The sequence below is a fragment of the Alternaria rosae genome (genome assembly GCF_020736505.1).
Source record: "Alternaria rosae strain MPI-PUGE-AT-0040 chromosome Unknown BKA58scaffold_6, whole genome shotgun sequence".
In the NCBI taxonomy this organism is placed as follows: Eukaryota; Fungi; Ascomycota; class Dothideomycetes; order Pleosporales; family Pleosporaceae; genus Alternaria; species Alternaria rosae.
Window position 1 is genome coordinate 622,607 of NW_025763575.1, and position 15,797 is coordinate 638,403.

The 15,797-nt window shown below is 52.6% G+C and overlaps 7 protein-coding genes across 7 annotated transcripts; 5 read left to right on the forward strand and 2 right to left on the reverse strand.

Moving 5' to 3' along the window:
- Positions 1–615: 615 nt before the first annotated feature.
- BKA58DRAFT_402554 (uncharacterized protein) lies at positions 616–2,825 on the reverse strand (the record flags this gene model as incomplete). The annotated part of the gene is made up of 4 exons (XM_046171730.1): positions 616–993; positions 1,060–2,262; positions 2,325–2,499; positions 2,665–2,825. 4 exons carry the CDS (start codon positions 2,823–2,825, stop codon positions 616–618), a joined length of 1,917 nt encoding a protein of 638 aa, XP_046024051.1.
- A 194-nt stretch (positions 2,826–3,019) lies between these two features.
- BKA58DRAFT_386373 (ARS binding protein 2-domain-containing protein) lies at positions 3,020–6,641 on the forward strand. The gene is made up of 2 exons (XM_046170458.1): positions 3,020–4,090; positions 4,449–6,641. Exons 1-2 carry the CDS (start codon positions 3,383–3,385, stop codon positions 6,372–6,374), a joined length of 2,634 nt encoding a protein of 877 aa, XP_046024052.1. The 5' UTR covers positions 3,020–3,382; the 3' UTR covers positions 6,375–6,641.
- BKA58DRAFT_421501 (uncharacterized protein) lies at positions 6,642–7,880 on the reverse strand. The gene is made up of 2 exons (XM_046172782.1): positions 7,538–7,880; positions 6,642–7,476 (listed from the first exon to the last, which is right to left on the reverse strand). Exons 1-2 carry the CDS (start codon positions 7,705–7,707, stop codon positions 7,077–7,079), a joined length of 570 nt encoding a protein of 189 aa, XP_046024053.1. The 5' UTR covers positions 7,708–7,880; the 3' UTR covers positions 6,642–7,076.
- Positions 7,881–7,926: 46 nt separating this feature from the next.
- Positions 7,927–10,302, forward strand: BKA58DRAFT_189043 (Scd6-like Sm domain-containing protein). Its single transcript, XM_046165576.1, has 4 exons — positions 7,927–8,122; positions 8,178–8,213; positions 8,266–8,497; positions 8,688–10,302. Exons 1-4 carry the CDS (start codon positions 8,106–8,108, stop codon positions 10,119–10,121), a joined length of 1,719 nt encoding a protein of 572 aa, XP_046024054.1. The 5' UTR covers positions 7,927–8,105; the 3' UTR covers positions 10,122–10,302.
- BKA58DRAFT_189085 (uncharacterized protein) lies at positions 10,302–10,870 on the forward strand. The gene has a single exon (XM_046165577.1). The coding sequence runs from the start codon at positions 10,483–10,485 to the stop codon at positions 10,819–10,821; it is 339 nt and encodes a 112-aa protein (XP_046024055.1). The 5' UTR covers positions 10,302–10,482; the 3' UTR covers positions 10,822–10,870.
- Positions 10,871–12,291: 1,421 nt separating this feature from the next.
- Positions 12,292–13,356, forward strand: BKA58DRAFT_440613 (uncharacterized protein; the record flags this gene model as incomplete). The annotated part of the gene is made up of 1 exon (XM_046173763.1): positions 12,292–13,356. The coding sequence occupies one exon, from the start codon at positions 12,292–12,294 to the stop codon at positions 13,354–13,356; it is 1,065 nt and encodes a 354-aa protein (XP_046024056.1).
- Positions 13,357–14,297: 941 nt separating this feature from the next.
- BKA58DRAFT_458800 (neutral protease 2-like protein) lies at positions 14,298–15,554 on the forward strand (the record flags this gene model as incomplete). Its single annotated transcript, XM_046174688.1, has 3 exons — positions 14,298–14,535; positions 14,603–15,454; positions 15,504–15,554. 3 exons carry the CDS (start codon positions 14,298–14,300, stop codon positions 15,521–15,523), a joined length of 1,110 nt encoding a protein of 369 aa, XP_046024057.1. The 3' UTR covers positions 15,524–15,554.
- Between the last annotated feature and the right edge of the window lie 243 nt (positions 15,555–15,797).

Sequence of the window (15,797 nt, forward strand, 5' to 3'; positions counted from 1 at the left end):
CGACAGCGATCACTCCTGCAACTTCGTCTACCGTCAGCGGTCGCTCTGAGAACATCAGCCATAGCAACATGTAGACGGCGTACTAGGCGTCTTCTGCAGCAATAGCACACAAGATCCAGTCGTGTGTCTTGTCCAACGTTGGTGGTAGTGCTGTTATTGCTTTCCGTAATATGGCTTAGTTGCGACACTTTCCCAACGTGTCTAGCTAGCAGACAGCCTATTAGAACCTAGCACTACTATTAGCGTTACACGTCTGATGACTTGTTAGAATACATACATTCTCTTAGAACTCTCTATTAGCGCACCAGCGAGGCAACTCACGCGCGGTATTCTCGGGAGGCAATATGTGTGTCGGTCGCCCAGCCAAGGAAGGTAAATTGAGTCGTTACAATTGTTCTCTCTTATTTTCTCTGTGACCGCAACGGTTGCAAGAAAATCTCACCCTGCATGTCTTCAAATGCCTCAAAACTTCGGAGTCTGTCGCGTGGCAAAGCTGTAATCAGCGACTCGAGTGAATGTTCTCCGTTCGCATTCGATTCTTCTGTAATGCATAGCTCACCCACACCAAAGGCTTCTTCAACCTGCCCCGTATCCGCCATTTACCATAGTAATCTATCAAATACTCGAACCCGTCATACGCATCACGAGTGACTCATTAATGGCCTGCGGGTACCTGTCCAAATGCACCGCCATCAGCTCCCTTTTCCCTCTCGCATCACAAACATACCCCTTGTTGAACAGATACGCAGGCCAGCGACACTTGTCGAAGATCTGATGCGTGGTACTAGGCCGGGTATCGAAAACAATGGGTGCGGTACCGCATTTCGCCATGAAGCGCATAATCTCCGTTACGAAATTTTGGTACAGGACGCGGGATAAGCAGTGTTCGGTAGCGCTAAGCGAGCCGGGTGTGTGTGCAATTTCGACGGGTCCAAAATTTGGGAGGTTCAGCATACGGAGGGTGTGAAGTGGGGCATGTTGGGCGAGTACGGTCTGTTAGGGTTGGAAGTGAGCTGGGCGTATGGACACGGGTCATGAGCGAGCGATTCTGGGACTTACGAGCATAGCTTCGAACTCAGTCTCTACATGTGTGAGACAATTTTGGGGTCTTCCCAACTTGAAATCATGAGCTAGATCTATGAGGGGTCCTAGCTTCACTCCAGGTAGATTTATGGTGATATGTGTGAGCGCTGAGCAGGCGTCCAATATCGCTTCGACGTCTTCCACTGCATACGAGCGTGCAGGTCTGTCGTCACGCGTCCCCAGCTCCAGTGACTTGAGCTTGGTAGACTGGGCGATTATAGCGTCTTTGTCTATCAAGGCGTGGTGCGATACGTCCAAAGTGAGCTTGGCCAGCTTCGGACCAGTCTCGAGGAAACATTGGATAGCCTGGACATCTGTATCGGGATTGGATAAATGCCAAGGGAACAGGATTTCCAGATCGGAAAGATGGGAAAGATAGCCGCCGTCACTGTCGGCGCAATGTACTAGGAGGCCATCCAGGAAACCTGCCATTTCATTGCACCCGATCAATGATAACGTGTTAAGATTGGCAAGATTCATGTTAGTGAAAATCGTCTTGTGGCTCGTCCCAAGGTCGATAAGCTTTAGACAGAGGGTTGTAAGACTTGTCAAAATGGGCTCTTTTAGATTACGTTGTAAGATGAGGCCCGTGTCCAGCCGGTCGCGTAGGTGATGAACATTGCCCATGCCGACTATGGACAGTGTCTGCAGCTCGGGAACGTATTTGAGAAGTTTGCGGTAGTACTCATAAGAGTTCCTCGCTTTATTCGGATGGCAATGAACATATACAGCTAGTCCAGTAAGGTCTTTTAGTATGGGTCCTATGGAAGGACTACTCTTGGAGATAGGAAGCGGACCGTTGCCGACTGAGGCATCGTCGAGGCTAATGCGAAAGTTCAGCTCTTTGAGCTTCCGTTGAGATTTGAGGAGCATCTGGATAGTATGACGGTGCGGCCTCAATGTGGCAACTACAAAGTGTGTGAGTTTATCGTGCGGTAAGGAAGTTAAAAGTAGACGCAATCTGTGTTCGACTTCGTCTGTGCTGTGTCGAGGTGTTGCTATGAGAATCCGTCGAATATGGGGAAGTACCATGCTTTGCGGATTAATGAGTGCTTCGAAGGACTGAGCCTCGTTTGGTAGCAGATTAGTATTTAATGTGTACCACATCAGCGGCGCAATGGCAGCGTGGTACTTGTGACAGACGAGAGAAACGGCCTGCATATCCTCTTTTGCTCGAATCTGCCGAGTTTCAGCAACAGCATTTCTCTAGTGCACTGCAAATGCCTTGAGGCCCTGCTTACGTGATCAAAGATATCGCTCACCAGCTCGAACGGGAGGGCAGAGAAGCTCATCTTAGCAGAAGCTGTGTGGGGTTGAGTCGAGACTATCTCGAGGGGATGGAATTTGATACTAGGACTTGAAGAACACTGATAAGTATAGGAAGCGGTGCCCTTGCGCAGTGTGCATGAGTCACTACTAATACAACCATAGTCATAGTTCCACAGACCTAGTTGCTGCCTTCGATACACTAGGTCGAAGTATCCCCGAGAGCATGACTCGACCCAAGAGGTATGCGTAGCACTTTACGACAATGGCAACGCTGCATCCACACTCCCCTGCCTCTTGTTCGCATCATGATACCATGTTAGACTCCATACGGCGTCGACACGAAGATTCGCCCCAGAAAGAGTCGTAGTCGGTGCAGTGGCAATATTCCCAAGAGCGAGGTTCGGCCGGCGTACGCCAGTTACAGTGGCACGTACGACCAAAAGGGCTTGGGATGATTGCCACTCGATAGGCATTGTCGCATATTCAGTGTAGAGCGTAAATAGGCAGCCAGTCAGCGTGCAGAGCAGAGGTGGTAGGGGTGAGGATGGTGCAGCGACATGGGTGTGGTGAGCAGTGGTGCGTTCGGCTGATCTTAAAATAGACGCTACGATGCTGGGGTACCGCTCAGCTGGCATAACTGACCAAAATGCCCCGAAGCAGGCAGGCACGACCCGCCATAGCACCTGAACGACCGCAAATTACCACCCGCTGGACCCTCGACGACGCGACTCCATAGCGCGCTGCCACTGCAAACGACGTAATCCCTCTCTCGCGACTGTCCTGACAGAGCGACGGCGCTGGGCGCATCGCATCCTATCGTTGGACCTCTTCGCGCTGGACTCGCCGGCTCCGCTGCGACAGCAGGCGCTGAGTGAGGACTCCCCTTGGGGCCAGAAGAAGTAAACCTCGGGACGCACCTCTATATCCATGGCCTGCTATTGGCAGTAGCGCGGCCGCGAATCATCTCGACGCCCTCATGGCATGCTGACGGGCCGAGGAAGCAGCAGAGCGCGTTACACTGTGGAGAACCATGCAAGTCGACTTTGGCGACGAGGGAGAGACGGAGCACAGCCTGCACCTGACAGCCAACGCCCACCAGCACTACGAACACGCGGGGCCTGGCAGCGGGCCGGCCTACTCGCCCTTTCGACATCCAGGCGGTGGTGGTGTACCAGCAATTGATCCGGGACTGGAGCAGAGCACAGGTGCCAGCCGCAATGTGCACACGCCCATGTCGGCGGTCCCCCATCAGGCCCAGTCCAGTCACCTACTTCAGCCAGACAATGCCCATAACCTCGCCCACGGCTTCTATGGCGATATGCGCAGCTCCCAGACTCCCCCAGCGTCTGCGAAAGCCTCGCCGCGCTTCTCCGCCATATCGCCCACCAGCCAGCCGCGCCAGGCTGCCTCCCACTACGAGCCCGCCGACCGCGACACGCCATCGCGCGATGTATCCGACGACACCATCGACCACGCCTACGCGACCTTCATCCTCTACTGCAACCCCAACTTCCCCACCACCATCGACACGAGCGAACTAGTCAAGCTGTTCCGGACACCGCCAAAGAGCGACGGCAACGCATTCAACACATGGACTCTCTTCGAGCTGATACGCAAGCTGGACGCCAAAGAAATCAAAACATGGACACAACTGGCGCTGGACCTGGGAGTCAAGCCGCCCAACACGGACGAGGGACAGAGCACGCAGAAGGTGCAGCAGTACTCAGTCAGACTAAAGGTAAGAGCCTCAAATTCTTTCACGTCTCTATTGTCCGGCGATCGCCGAGACATTTCCTACCAGTTTTTCCGAGTTCTGGCCCAGTGGGCTCCGACAACGTCTTATGCATGTCATCCGGGTCGTGCGGCGCAGTCGACTTCAGCCTCAAACGCCTCACTGTGATCCGAACCACCTACTTGGTATCCGGCGCAGTGCGCGAAACGAGCCTTTAACTCTGGGAGATATTTGACATGAACTGTTCCTCACGACTTGGTCCAAGATGTGGCCTCTGCATGTCAGAGGGGCAGCGCAGTCCGACATGGCCCCCCAATCACCTGCGCGTTTCATACACCATTCCGACATTTGCTAATCATCACAGCGATGGATGCGCGCCATGCACATCGACGCCTTCTTCGAGTATCTGCTGGGCAAGCAACACCCCTACTTCCTGCAAATACCTCATCCTCACAACCCCTTTCCGACTGATGGACGGGATGGTGTACCTTTGGAGGAAGATCTGGCTATCCGGGCTCTCGATCCCAAGTTCAAGCCGAAGCGCGGACGGCGGAAAGCTGATGACGGAGAGGACGACATCGACTTTGACGAAGGCGCGCCGGCTCGTAAGCGCCCGCAGTTGGATACGTCAATACCGTTTGGCAACGTGCTGCAGCCCCAATCAGCATACCCCACTAGCGCCCATCCTAACAACATGCATGGAGGCTTCCTCACCCCTCAAGAGCCATGGACTACAGTCTCAACCGTCACTCCTTCTTCCGCTTTGACAGCAGCGTCAGCACCAAGTCGTTTAGGCCAGAGCCTGACACCATATACCGATTCGCCAATGTCTGGACAACACATACGATGGCGACTGAATACTCACGACACACCTCAAACCCCTCATCCACTTTCCGCGGTAACACCACAATCCGCATACCCCTTCTTCGATGAGCCTCAGTCTGCCGTCACCCCGTCCAGTGCAAGGTCACGCTCTCGTCGACGCCACGGTCCCGCTGTATCGTCGGCATGGTCGACCAACAATACCTCGTCTACCGGCAAGCTTCGTGGCCGGCCGCCGAGCAATCGATCATTTCGAGATGGACCGTACAACACGTTTCCGGCCAATCCGAAGACGAAAGAAGGACCACCCATCGACCGTACTCCAGGCAATCTAACACCGATAGTTGAGCGCGCACATTCTGACCCTCCAGCACCCGAGAACTCGTTCCGCTTCCCGCCAACACCGGCGTCTGCCATATCGCCTTCCAAAATGGAGGGCCAGCTCATGGGTGGCGCGCCGCAGAAACAGCGACTGAGTCTCCAGGTCCCTCCAAATGTCGGCAACCCAGTAGTGCGATTAGTCACACCAACGGTACTGGTAAACGGAGAGCAAAACGACTCTCCCGGCACTGGTCTAGGGCCTTCTCCAATAAGCGCCGCCTCAACACAAGTTTCACCCGCACATGCCTATGAACAGCAGAGCATGTACCAAAAACAAGACAACAGGCCAACACATCAGACCTACCACGGCGCGCTCACCCCCTCGGAAACACCCGCCCAACAACGACCACCACCGCCAATCCGCTCGCAAACCTCCCCAGACCTCTCTACCACCTCCCCGTCTCTCCCTTCAATCCCTCTCGAAACACTCAACCGCGCCCTAGCCGCCGAGCTAATCCGCGCCCCGTTGACCGGTCGGCGGAAGCGTTTAAGAGGCAACGAAGCGAAAACCCTGGCTACTGCTATTCTCCAACCACTCTACTCAAAACCAACATCGGGACTACCTTCCTCCCCAGCTAAAGTTATGTCCGATCAAACCCTCGGCATAGCAATCAGTAGTTGTCTCGGCCTCACCAGCGCAGTCGGCATCGGTATTGGCGGACCTACAGGTGGCGTTCGTCGCGTAGAATGCATACGATTTCGTATTGGCGGCGACGGCTACGAGTCCCCCATCGACGACGATGAAGACGACGGTGATGCTACTACCGTAGATAATCTACATTCTCGTCCTGGCAACTCAGGCAATCGCATAAAAGAAACCTTTGACGTCTACTTCGCCGTAAACTTCGGCGGGTTGACCGGAGAGTGGGTTGCCAAGGGTCTTGAAATACGCAACGAAAATACCGAAGACGCGAGTGGAGACCGCAGAAGAGACGGCGAAGCGGCATTAGATAGGGATGATGCTGGGCCAAGTCAGATGACGCCTGCAGCATGGAAAAGCAAGTTTCTAGACATGCAGCGACGGTTATGGGAGAGAGAAGAAGAGGTTAAGAGTCTCAAAGATAGGATTCTTGAGGCTGTGTTGTAGGAGGAGGACAGTTCGTTTCATTCATGCCGGTAAAATATAAGGTGGGTTGATGTCTCTTTTGATGTTTGTGTATATTGGGCGTATATGGGAAGGTTGGGTAAGGTTGGGAGGTTGGATCTGCTATATACCCCAGTTTGCTGTTTGGTATTCTTACTCTTGGGATTTGGGGTGTGGGTTAGGATGGGATGAGGATGAGGATGATGTAAGAGGGATGGATAAAGCGAAGGGAAAATCTTGGATGTAGGTAGCATAGCGTGTAGGTTGTTTTTGGACTAAATGCATAGTATCGTTGTATCTCGATCACATATTCATACATTCCCCTTCCGCGCACCTACGAATCCCGTCTGCGTGGGTATCTCATTACCATCATTGGTATCTACAGCTCAAACACACCCTTGACGACATTCCATGTGTGCCTCTTCTGCATGTACCTATGTTGGATTGGCGATTCGAAGATACGAACCGCTTGTTTGGTCATGGTAAGACTTCTGCTTGGGCATTCTCTCAGTCGCTTCTTCCGCTGCCAAGGCTGCGAAAGCTAAGGAAGCGACTGAGAGAACCAAGCAGAAGAGTTAGCACCATGACCAAGCAAGCATTTTGAGCATAGATGGAACGTTTCAATTTCCGTTATGCAACTACGGAGCCACGCCCGTCTACTTGTCAGTCGATATTGGAATCTATATTTTATAGGATGGGGGGACATCACGCCTCGTCCTTCTCCCACGGCTTCTTCCTCTTCGGTTTACTAGCTTCTGTGCCTTGGCCTTCTAGTACTGTAGGCGGGATCTCCTTGATGCCTGGTACGGGCTTTCCGCTTGTGATCAGCTCGACGATGTGGGCGAATGATGTGGGGTACGGCGCGGGTGGTTCAGCTGTGGTTGTTGGCGGGGGCATGATACCTCCTGGCTCGCTGCTTGGAGGGAGGTCGCTCGTCATGGGTAGACTTGTTGTAGATGCGTTTGGTGTAGTGCCGGCTGGAAGCATCTCGTCTACGACGGATGAGGCGAGGACGTTGTGGGGTGTGGGTGGGGTTGGAGGCGGGCGGTTGCGTGCGCTACGGTAGGCTTTGTAGGCGTTGAAGTCGATGTTCTTGTTGTACTTCCTGCGGAGTATTAGTAATTGACCCCCTTGAAGCATAAGCCTGTCTCGAGTATCGATCGTACCTCGCATAGTAGAAACAACGCGCCCGTAACGCTAGCTCGGTCGTCTGTTCCGGTGTGCTATTGCTGCCAATGATGGCCTGCAGACCGGCCTGGAACTCGATGTCATCGTCCCAGTTGTAGCGATCCAGGGCCTCGTAGATGTCGTTTAGCCCATCGTCGGTAACGCTCATCGCGAGGAGTAGGGCTATCAGAGAAGCCCAAGTAAATTAGAGAAGGTGATGTAATTCACGACCACAAGGGCCTGACGACGCACAGATTCATCGGCTGTGACAAAGCATGGGTGCAGCGTCGCAACCCGACGAAGAGTCAAATGTAGTACATGTGGGGTAAAGGTAGCCCGAGGTGCCAGGTGGATGAACGAGGCTCCAAGCTTCCAGACTACGCCTCGCTAAACGTGCGCCAAGTTTCTGCAGCTTCAGCCCACGACCACGGAGCTCTCCAACCTTCTCTCACCCCTCACTCCTCAACCAACCACTTCACCCCTTCCCAACCACTTTCCCGCCTTCTTTTCTTGTTCATTGAGCTTCAGTTCCTTCGATTCCCGTTTTGATACCCACGTTACACAGCCATGTCCGAGTTCATCGGGTTAGTCGCAGCTCTCCAATTCGAGCTGGAGCTCCAGCTGACGTCGGACGCGTAGATCTCGCATTTCTCTCATCTCCAAGAGTGACATCCGGTAAGTTCTTCACCGCGCAGACGCATTGCGCGACGCGACTGACACCTCCTAGCTATGTCGGTACCCTCGTCGAGATCAACTCAGAAGCCTCCACAGTCTCATTAGACAATGTGCGCTCCTTCGGTACAGAGGGCCGCAAGGGCGGCAAAGACGAATATCCACCGTCAGACGTCGTATACGAGCAAATTGTCTTCCGGGGCAGCGACGTGAAGGATCTGCGCATTGAAGAGCCTGTCAAGGAGAAGGCTCAGCCTGCCATGCCGCAGGACCCAGCCATTATCGGAGTAAGTTTACACAACTACCTTTTCTTTTCTTTTTCGATGATGTAAAATTTTCGGATGTAAATCATTTAAACCACCGAGAGCGCAAAACCGTGTGGATATTTTCCGTTGCCTTCCTTCTGAGATCCTTATACCCAACCTGCTTCTCCTCGATACTTTTAGAAGCCAAGCTGACGCGACGCATGCGCCACAGGTACAACAACCCCAGTCGCGGCAAGAGGGCAGCCCACAAGATCTCGCCGGTCGTCAGCAACCACCGCCGAACTTTCCTCCACCAGGTCAATTCCCGCCTGGTGGATACCCTCCGTTCGGTGGCCCTGGCGGCCCTGGTGGTGCATATGGAAACCGATTCGGTCCTCCAGGTGGTTTCCCTGGTGGTCCAGGTCCTTTCCCAGGCCCGGGAGGCCCACCGGGCGCATTCGGCATGCCACCGCCTCCGTTTGGAGCGCCTCCTGGCTGGTTCCCTCCTGGTCACGGCTTCCAGCAGCCACCTGGTCCTTTCTCGCCTAATATGCCCATTGGCCCTCCCGGCTTGAACCAGAACCAGCCTCCACAAGGCCCACGGGGCCCTCAGGGTCCCCAAGCAGGCAAGGATGAGAAGCCAGGTCAGGTCCAGCAACCGAAGGTAGCAGAGGCAGACGGTGCATCATCCAAGCCACAACCTAAGAACGGCGCAAAGGCATCACCAGCTGCAGCAGGCAAGCAGGCTCCTCCCCCACCAGTCGACTCGAAGCCTGACGTATCGGCTGCGTTGGCACCACCCCATCCCCAGAACGGTCAACCACCGGCGAAGGGTGCACCTAGCGGACCCAAGGGTGGTCGAATCATCCCCGCTGTGCCGATCCCAAGCCCAAGGGCGACGAAGGCGGCGCCTCAAGCACAACAAGGTGCCGGCCCCTCTGCTGCTCCTGCGCAAATGCCCACCGCTGCCCAGCAACAAAATGCTACTCAATTAGCAACCGCCGCTGTCGCTGAGGCCATGGCTAAGCTCAACCTCCAGAACAAGGGCCAGGCATCAGGTCAACCGCAGGGCCAACCCCCTGTCTCAGACCCCATGAACAACTTGGCACAGCAGGTACAAGGCATGCGCGAACAGCAAAGCCGTCAACACCAGCCTCGTCAACGAGGAACAGGAGAGTTCCGTGGTCGAGGCGGAAGGGGAGGACGAGGTGGTGCTCATCCTCAACACCCCAAAATGGAAGTGCCCACAACAGACTTTGACTTTGAGTCGTCCAACGCAAAGTTCAACAAGCAAGACTTGGTCAAGGAAGCCATCGCGTCTGGATCGCCGATGGGCGATGCCCCGGCAGTCCCCGCTGGCGAGGCTTCAACGGAGAAGGAAGAGGTCGTCATCCCTGGTGGATCTATGTACGACAAGAGCTCCTTCTTCGACAACATCTCGAGCGAGCTGAAGGACAGAGAAGAGGCGGCCACCCGTGGTCAAGAGTTCAGGAGCCAGGAGCGCCAGAAGAACATGGAGACCTTTGGCCAGGGTAGCGTCGATGGCTACCGGGGTGGTCGAGGACGTGGCCGTGGTCGCGGACGTGGTCGGGGCTTCGGCTACCGCGGCCGTGGTGCACCCAGAGGTCGCGGTGGCGCTGAGTTTGGTGCCCAGCCTGCCGCCTAGTGGGCGGGAGGACCTGCCAACCCAAACTCATACCTCAGCCTTGGTGGCGTCGCGCTCTATTAGCATTTCCTTTCCGTCCATCTCTGCAGCCTTGTGCATAGCTTTCAGCACGGCAAGCGTCTTTTGTGTCTTTCAATCCCTCCCCAAGCCCTATGGGCACGACTCTTTTGCGTTTTCTGGGGCGGCATCTTATCTGAACTTGCTCCGCTTTGTATTTGTAGATCTCCATCGTGGCGATGTGAAGCGGGAGTCAAAAGCTGGGTATACCTGGGGTGTGGTCTAAAGAAAGGGCCTGAAGGCATACGTGCTATGACATGCAATGAAGATTACGAAGACTCAGTTCACTTTTCCTTGATCTACGATGTTGTTGACATTGAACTTCTGGCCTGCTGTTCTTACTCTGGTGCAGTGTGACGATGAGAGGATAGTAAGAATGACTGCTGATATGTGCTTGCTTTACCCAATCGATAGGAATTACGATTGCTCAACATGCTTTTCTTATTACTCATCTATCATACACAACAGTTCTGCCACCCATCCGCTATCTACTCAGTCTGTGACATTGATAAAACAATCCATACCACGAATAACAACCAGTTATTACTGCTCTTCAGTTATACAATACTTGTCCCCTGCTGATCGCATACATGCACGTTGTCCAAAAATACGCCGATACACACTCCTCACACGCTCTCCGTAACAGCGCTTTGAACCCGCAAAGACCTGTCCAAATTTCCTCCCTCCTGCCTCCCTCCACTCCCTTCCTCCTCAGTATCCATTGAAACTCTTGATAGCATCTCCCTCCGCCTTATTGTTCGACTTGAAATTCTTCATCCTTGCCGCCTTGTCCACCTTAGCCTGCGCCTTCTTATCCTTGTCCTTCTTCTTGTCGTCGTCTTTCTTCTTCCGATCTTCGTTCTTCTTCTTCTGAGTACCCAAGAAGATGCAGTGTCTGCATACCCTGTTACCCTGCCTGTCCATGTTAGGGGCAAATGTGCAGGGTCCCGCCGTTGCTGCGTTTCCGCATGGCTCGTGCCATCGCTTTGATTTTAAGTAGGGCCCGTGTTTTGAGCCGCACAACTTGCACGTGGGGCAGATGTCTAGGACCATTTGGCACATGTTTGGAGCGTGAGGTGGAGAGACTTGGTTGTGGATGTGGATGTGGTTATGTTGGGTTTCAGCCCTGTTGAGGTCTGCTATGAAGTATCGAAGAGGCTTGTTGGGTGGCGCTGATGATGTGTTTAACTTGAAAGTGGTAAATGTAGTATGAACATATCTATCAAAGGCTCCTATCATGTAGTGTTCATGCAGGCAAAGTCTGGGGGACGAATATGGCAGGTATATATGCATATGAGGACTTCTTGACTGTTCTTCACTTGTGGGCTGATTCAAGTCCATAGTTGTGACAGGAACGCGATTGAGGAAGATAGCAGAGGATAAATAAAGGATTGTGTGATTTTATGCTCGCTGTGATGTTCCTGTGGCACGAAGAGCGAGGGCGGCAGTGATTGTGCAGCATGATGAGATGTAGGCTACTACAAACGTCAAATGTTCACGATAGAATGGTAAATGTGATTTACATGGATCTGTGCACGCTTCTATGTTGATTGTGAGTCCAAGTATTGGTTAGCGGTATGGAAGATGCAGTGTTGTTGGAGATTACCCACATCTGCTTTGAACTCGAATTGCCTAATGGAAGTTCACTGTATACCGATCGAGCTTAGCAGTTGCATCGAATATGCGCAAGGCGAACTTTCGGCACAACGTATACTAAACTTGCTCTTGATTCGCATGTTTGCAGTGCACTGGAGGGTATTACCCAGGTACTCTGCTCGTCAACCATTGGTTCTGCGACGATCCACAAATAACTAGCTATCTAGCCACCCACGATTAGTACAACTCAAATAGAGAGTGAATGCTCTGGTGCTGGCTGTCGGTGATGTAGAAGTTCTATTTAAAGTACTGTAGGCCCACAGCAACTAAGATCGTAAGCCAGGGTCCAGTCATGCGAGTGTAAGTGGCACCTTCCGCTTCTATCACTAGCTACTTGAGTAGTAACCGCCTTCGTAGAGCTTCCGACATACCATCTTCGCAACTTCTGCAAAGATCCTGTCGTCAAACACCGCCGTTGGTACCTCATTAAAGCAACACATTGGGAAAGGTCAGAGCCATGGACGCCGACATGACATCCCCAGCTCCTGCAGCCAACCCCGGCACCACCTTCCTCTTTCAATTCACCTCAAAATCTCGATGCGATGACAAACATACCTACGCAACATCAATTCAAAATGAGCCCAAAGCACAAGCCACAGCCTTCGCACGAACGATGTATTCCCAACCGCCAGACCGCACACTTGCGATCTGGATCAACAGCACCATCAGAGCTGACCTGCGCAACCAACCCTGCGCCATAGTAGTCGGCTACAACTCACGTACAACTTCCGTCTGGACCGGCCAAGCCACCATCGCACACTACACCAACGCAAAAGAAGCCACCCTATCATCCATCGGCGAAGCGCTCCGCGTCGCCGCATCTCCCACGATAACTGAGCAAATCGATCGCGTACTCATCTTCTCAAATGCGCAAAGCGTTCTCAAGAGTATGAAGATGGGCCACTCATTCGGTCTAATCCGTGACAGATGGCTTGTCGACGACATACCCCATCTCAACAAACAACTAGCTGAGAAGAAGGTGGAAGTGGAGTTTCACTGGTTCCCTGCTCTCCCCAGGATAGAATCTCAGCAGCGTGTTCGTCGCTGCTCGCAGCGGTTCAAGAAGCTTGCTTTAGCTGAACACCTGCCGGAGTTACTCGACCGCGCCGTCAGTTTTCCGGCGGTGAGACTGGACAGTATGCTCGCGACCGAGAGCGTGAGAGAGGACTTCGTGCGTGGTTGGTTTCCCGCTGCGTTCAAGGATGTGCGCGTTGTACCGCGGCGTGAGTTGAGTCGTGACCTGAGAGTTCAGGCCAGGCAGGCTATTGACCAGAGGAGGAGGGAGAGGAAGGAGAAGATGAAGGCGAGGAGGGTGATGGATGCGGCAGAGAGGGAGATCAGGCAGATCGAGAAGGAGACAAGGAGGTTGTTGCGTGAAAAGGGAATGAAAGCGGAGGAGCAGGAAGTTCTGGATTTGGCAGATGACAGCGTGGCGACTACAGACGAGAATTTAGACAAATTTGAGGAGCAGGAGAGACAATGTATACTCGTGGAGGATTTTGAGTCTATGGAGCTGGTTTGATGTTATAGTGGCTCGAGTAGCTTCTTTCTTTATGTATGCAGTCAATACAGCTTAGCGATCGAATTCATTTCAGTCTCTTATCGCTTCTGTAGACTACGCCTTCTGCTAGCATGAACAGTGCTTTGACAGTGTATCGAAACATTTTCACTCCTTGACCAGTTATCTGGTAGCGCGCCACCTAAAGATGACGTTCTCGGCTCATACTAGCAGTCCCATCACACACTAGCCTCTTCGTCCTTTCTTTGAGCGCCTTCGTAGCCTCCAGCCTCCAGACCTACCAAATGAACATTCTACCTCCAACTAAACGTGGCACTACCAGGGCTAGCTGCGTTTCGAGTTGCGTTCAAGAAAAGCATCCTTCGACGTGGAAGTATACATTGTACCAGAGATTGTTGACGTGTCAAGGTTTAGTAGTGTGTATACAGCATGATGTGCCACGAATTCCAGCTACCCCTAGTGGCACGCACCCGGATAGTCAGCCGACCGTACCCAACGCGGAGGGTGAGATGCCCCAGCGTTAAGGCTCAATTTTCGGGCTGCGAAAGTGGCTAGTACCGCAAGAGCAACTGTAAAGCACCCTACCAGTGTGTCGCGTGTTAATCTTATGCCTGCGATTCGATCGTTTCTCGACCTCGGTTCCGTTCCACGGCACTGCAATAACCACGAGACAACGAACCACTCACATTCTCTAAAACCCATATTGTACTGAAGAACCTAGTCGGTACTCGCAAACAATGATTGTCATGAGAGCAGGTAAGCTTCAAGTTTGGTTTCAGAGGATTTCCAGAAATCACAACCAAGGTACTAATCCGTCCCTCGCTAATACTAGTGCATGATTGCAGACTCATGAATGCTATAAGACAGCCCGCTCTCGAGCGTAAAAATGCGATCAGTTCACTCAAAGTATTGTCTCAACTTATCCACCGGCTTTCTCTTCGAAAATGAAGCTCTGCAGCAGTCTATACCTGGCTGCCTGGGCATTGTACGCTTACGCCGCTCCAGTCGACTTATTAAAAAGAGATGAACCTCTTAGCGTTCAACTCACTGCTGCGGGTAACTCCGCCGTCAAGGTTGTAGTGGCGAACAACGGCGATATGGCTTTGAATCTTCTCAGCACAGGCACCCTCTTCGATGACAAGCTACCCGTCGAGCGCATCTCGATGTTCGCCAACAACAGTTGTGAGTTGCGATTAAACCTTTTACATCTAACACGACTGAAGACAAGCAATTGCTGACCTACACTTAGCTACCAAGGTTCCTTTCGAGGGCATCAGAAAAGTCCACCTCGATGCCGATAACCTATCCACGCATGACTTCCTTGTTCTGGGAGCTGGAGACAAGAAAGAGTTTACAATTGAAGCTGCTTCTCTACACGATCTCAGCAATGGCGGAAGCTTTGATGTGTTTGCAAACGGCATACTGCACTACGCCAACACTAACTCGACCGAGCTTGTTGGTCACCTAGAATACAACTCCAATAAGCTCATCATTACCGTTAACGGTACTGAAGCCGCTAATCACAAGTCAGTAGCCGAACGTGCAGATAATCCCCACGATTGCGAAAGTGCGTACTCCTCTCCACTACAGACTCGCACAAACGCTGACGTAGGCTTCACAGCTTCTATGCTTAGAGATCTTGCCAAGGCACAATCGAACTGCCAAGAGCTGGCATCGGGAGCTGCAGCTGCAGCTCGAGATGGACACCCCCGGCTCGAAACCTTCTTCCACTCGTCATCATCAGCTACGAGAAATGAGCTTTCTGCCCGATTCAGCGCAGTAGCACGGGAATGCGCTAAGCCAAGCTTGAATATCTATTGTCAAGACCGTCTCAATCACTGTAAAGGCAGCCTACTTGCATACTACGGCGCAAGGGGCTTCGGCATTACGTTCTGTGATAGTTACTGGAACAAGCCGCCAGTAGTGGAAGGGAACTGTCTAGCTAAGGATCAGGGTAACATACTTCTGCACGAGATGACGCATGCTTCAGAGGTTTATAACCCTTCTACGTTAGATTGGGCTTATGAGTACTGGCCTTCCGTTGAGCTGTCATCCAGGAAGGCGCTGAACAACGCAGATTCGCATAAGCTGTTTGCAAACTGTAAGCTTATGTCCCTACGACGTATGAACTATACTAACTATGCGGGCAGACATTCGTTGGGGCTGCTAATGCCGGAGAATACAAAGAGTGGATTGGATTGGCAGATAGTGCTTGAGGCATTACAGTTGTAGGGATGATTTGAGTATGCGTTACGCCTGGGATTCTTTACGGATGCCTCACTTGATGTTTGGGAAGTCATCTTCTTGTGGAGAACTCATGTTCGTTGTTTGTAGTTTGTAGCGCTTCGAAAATAAGGGCATCAGGGAAGCTTCTTAAGACCGCATATTGTAGCATAGCAAGCATGCCACAGTCAATGAAAGAGGTTGGCAAGCGCGACGCGTCG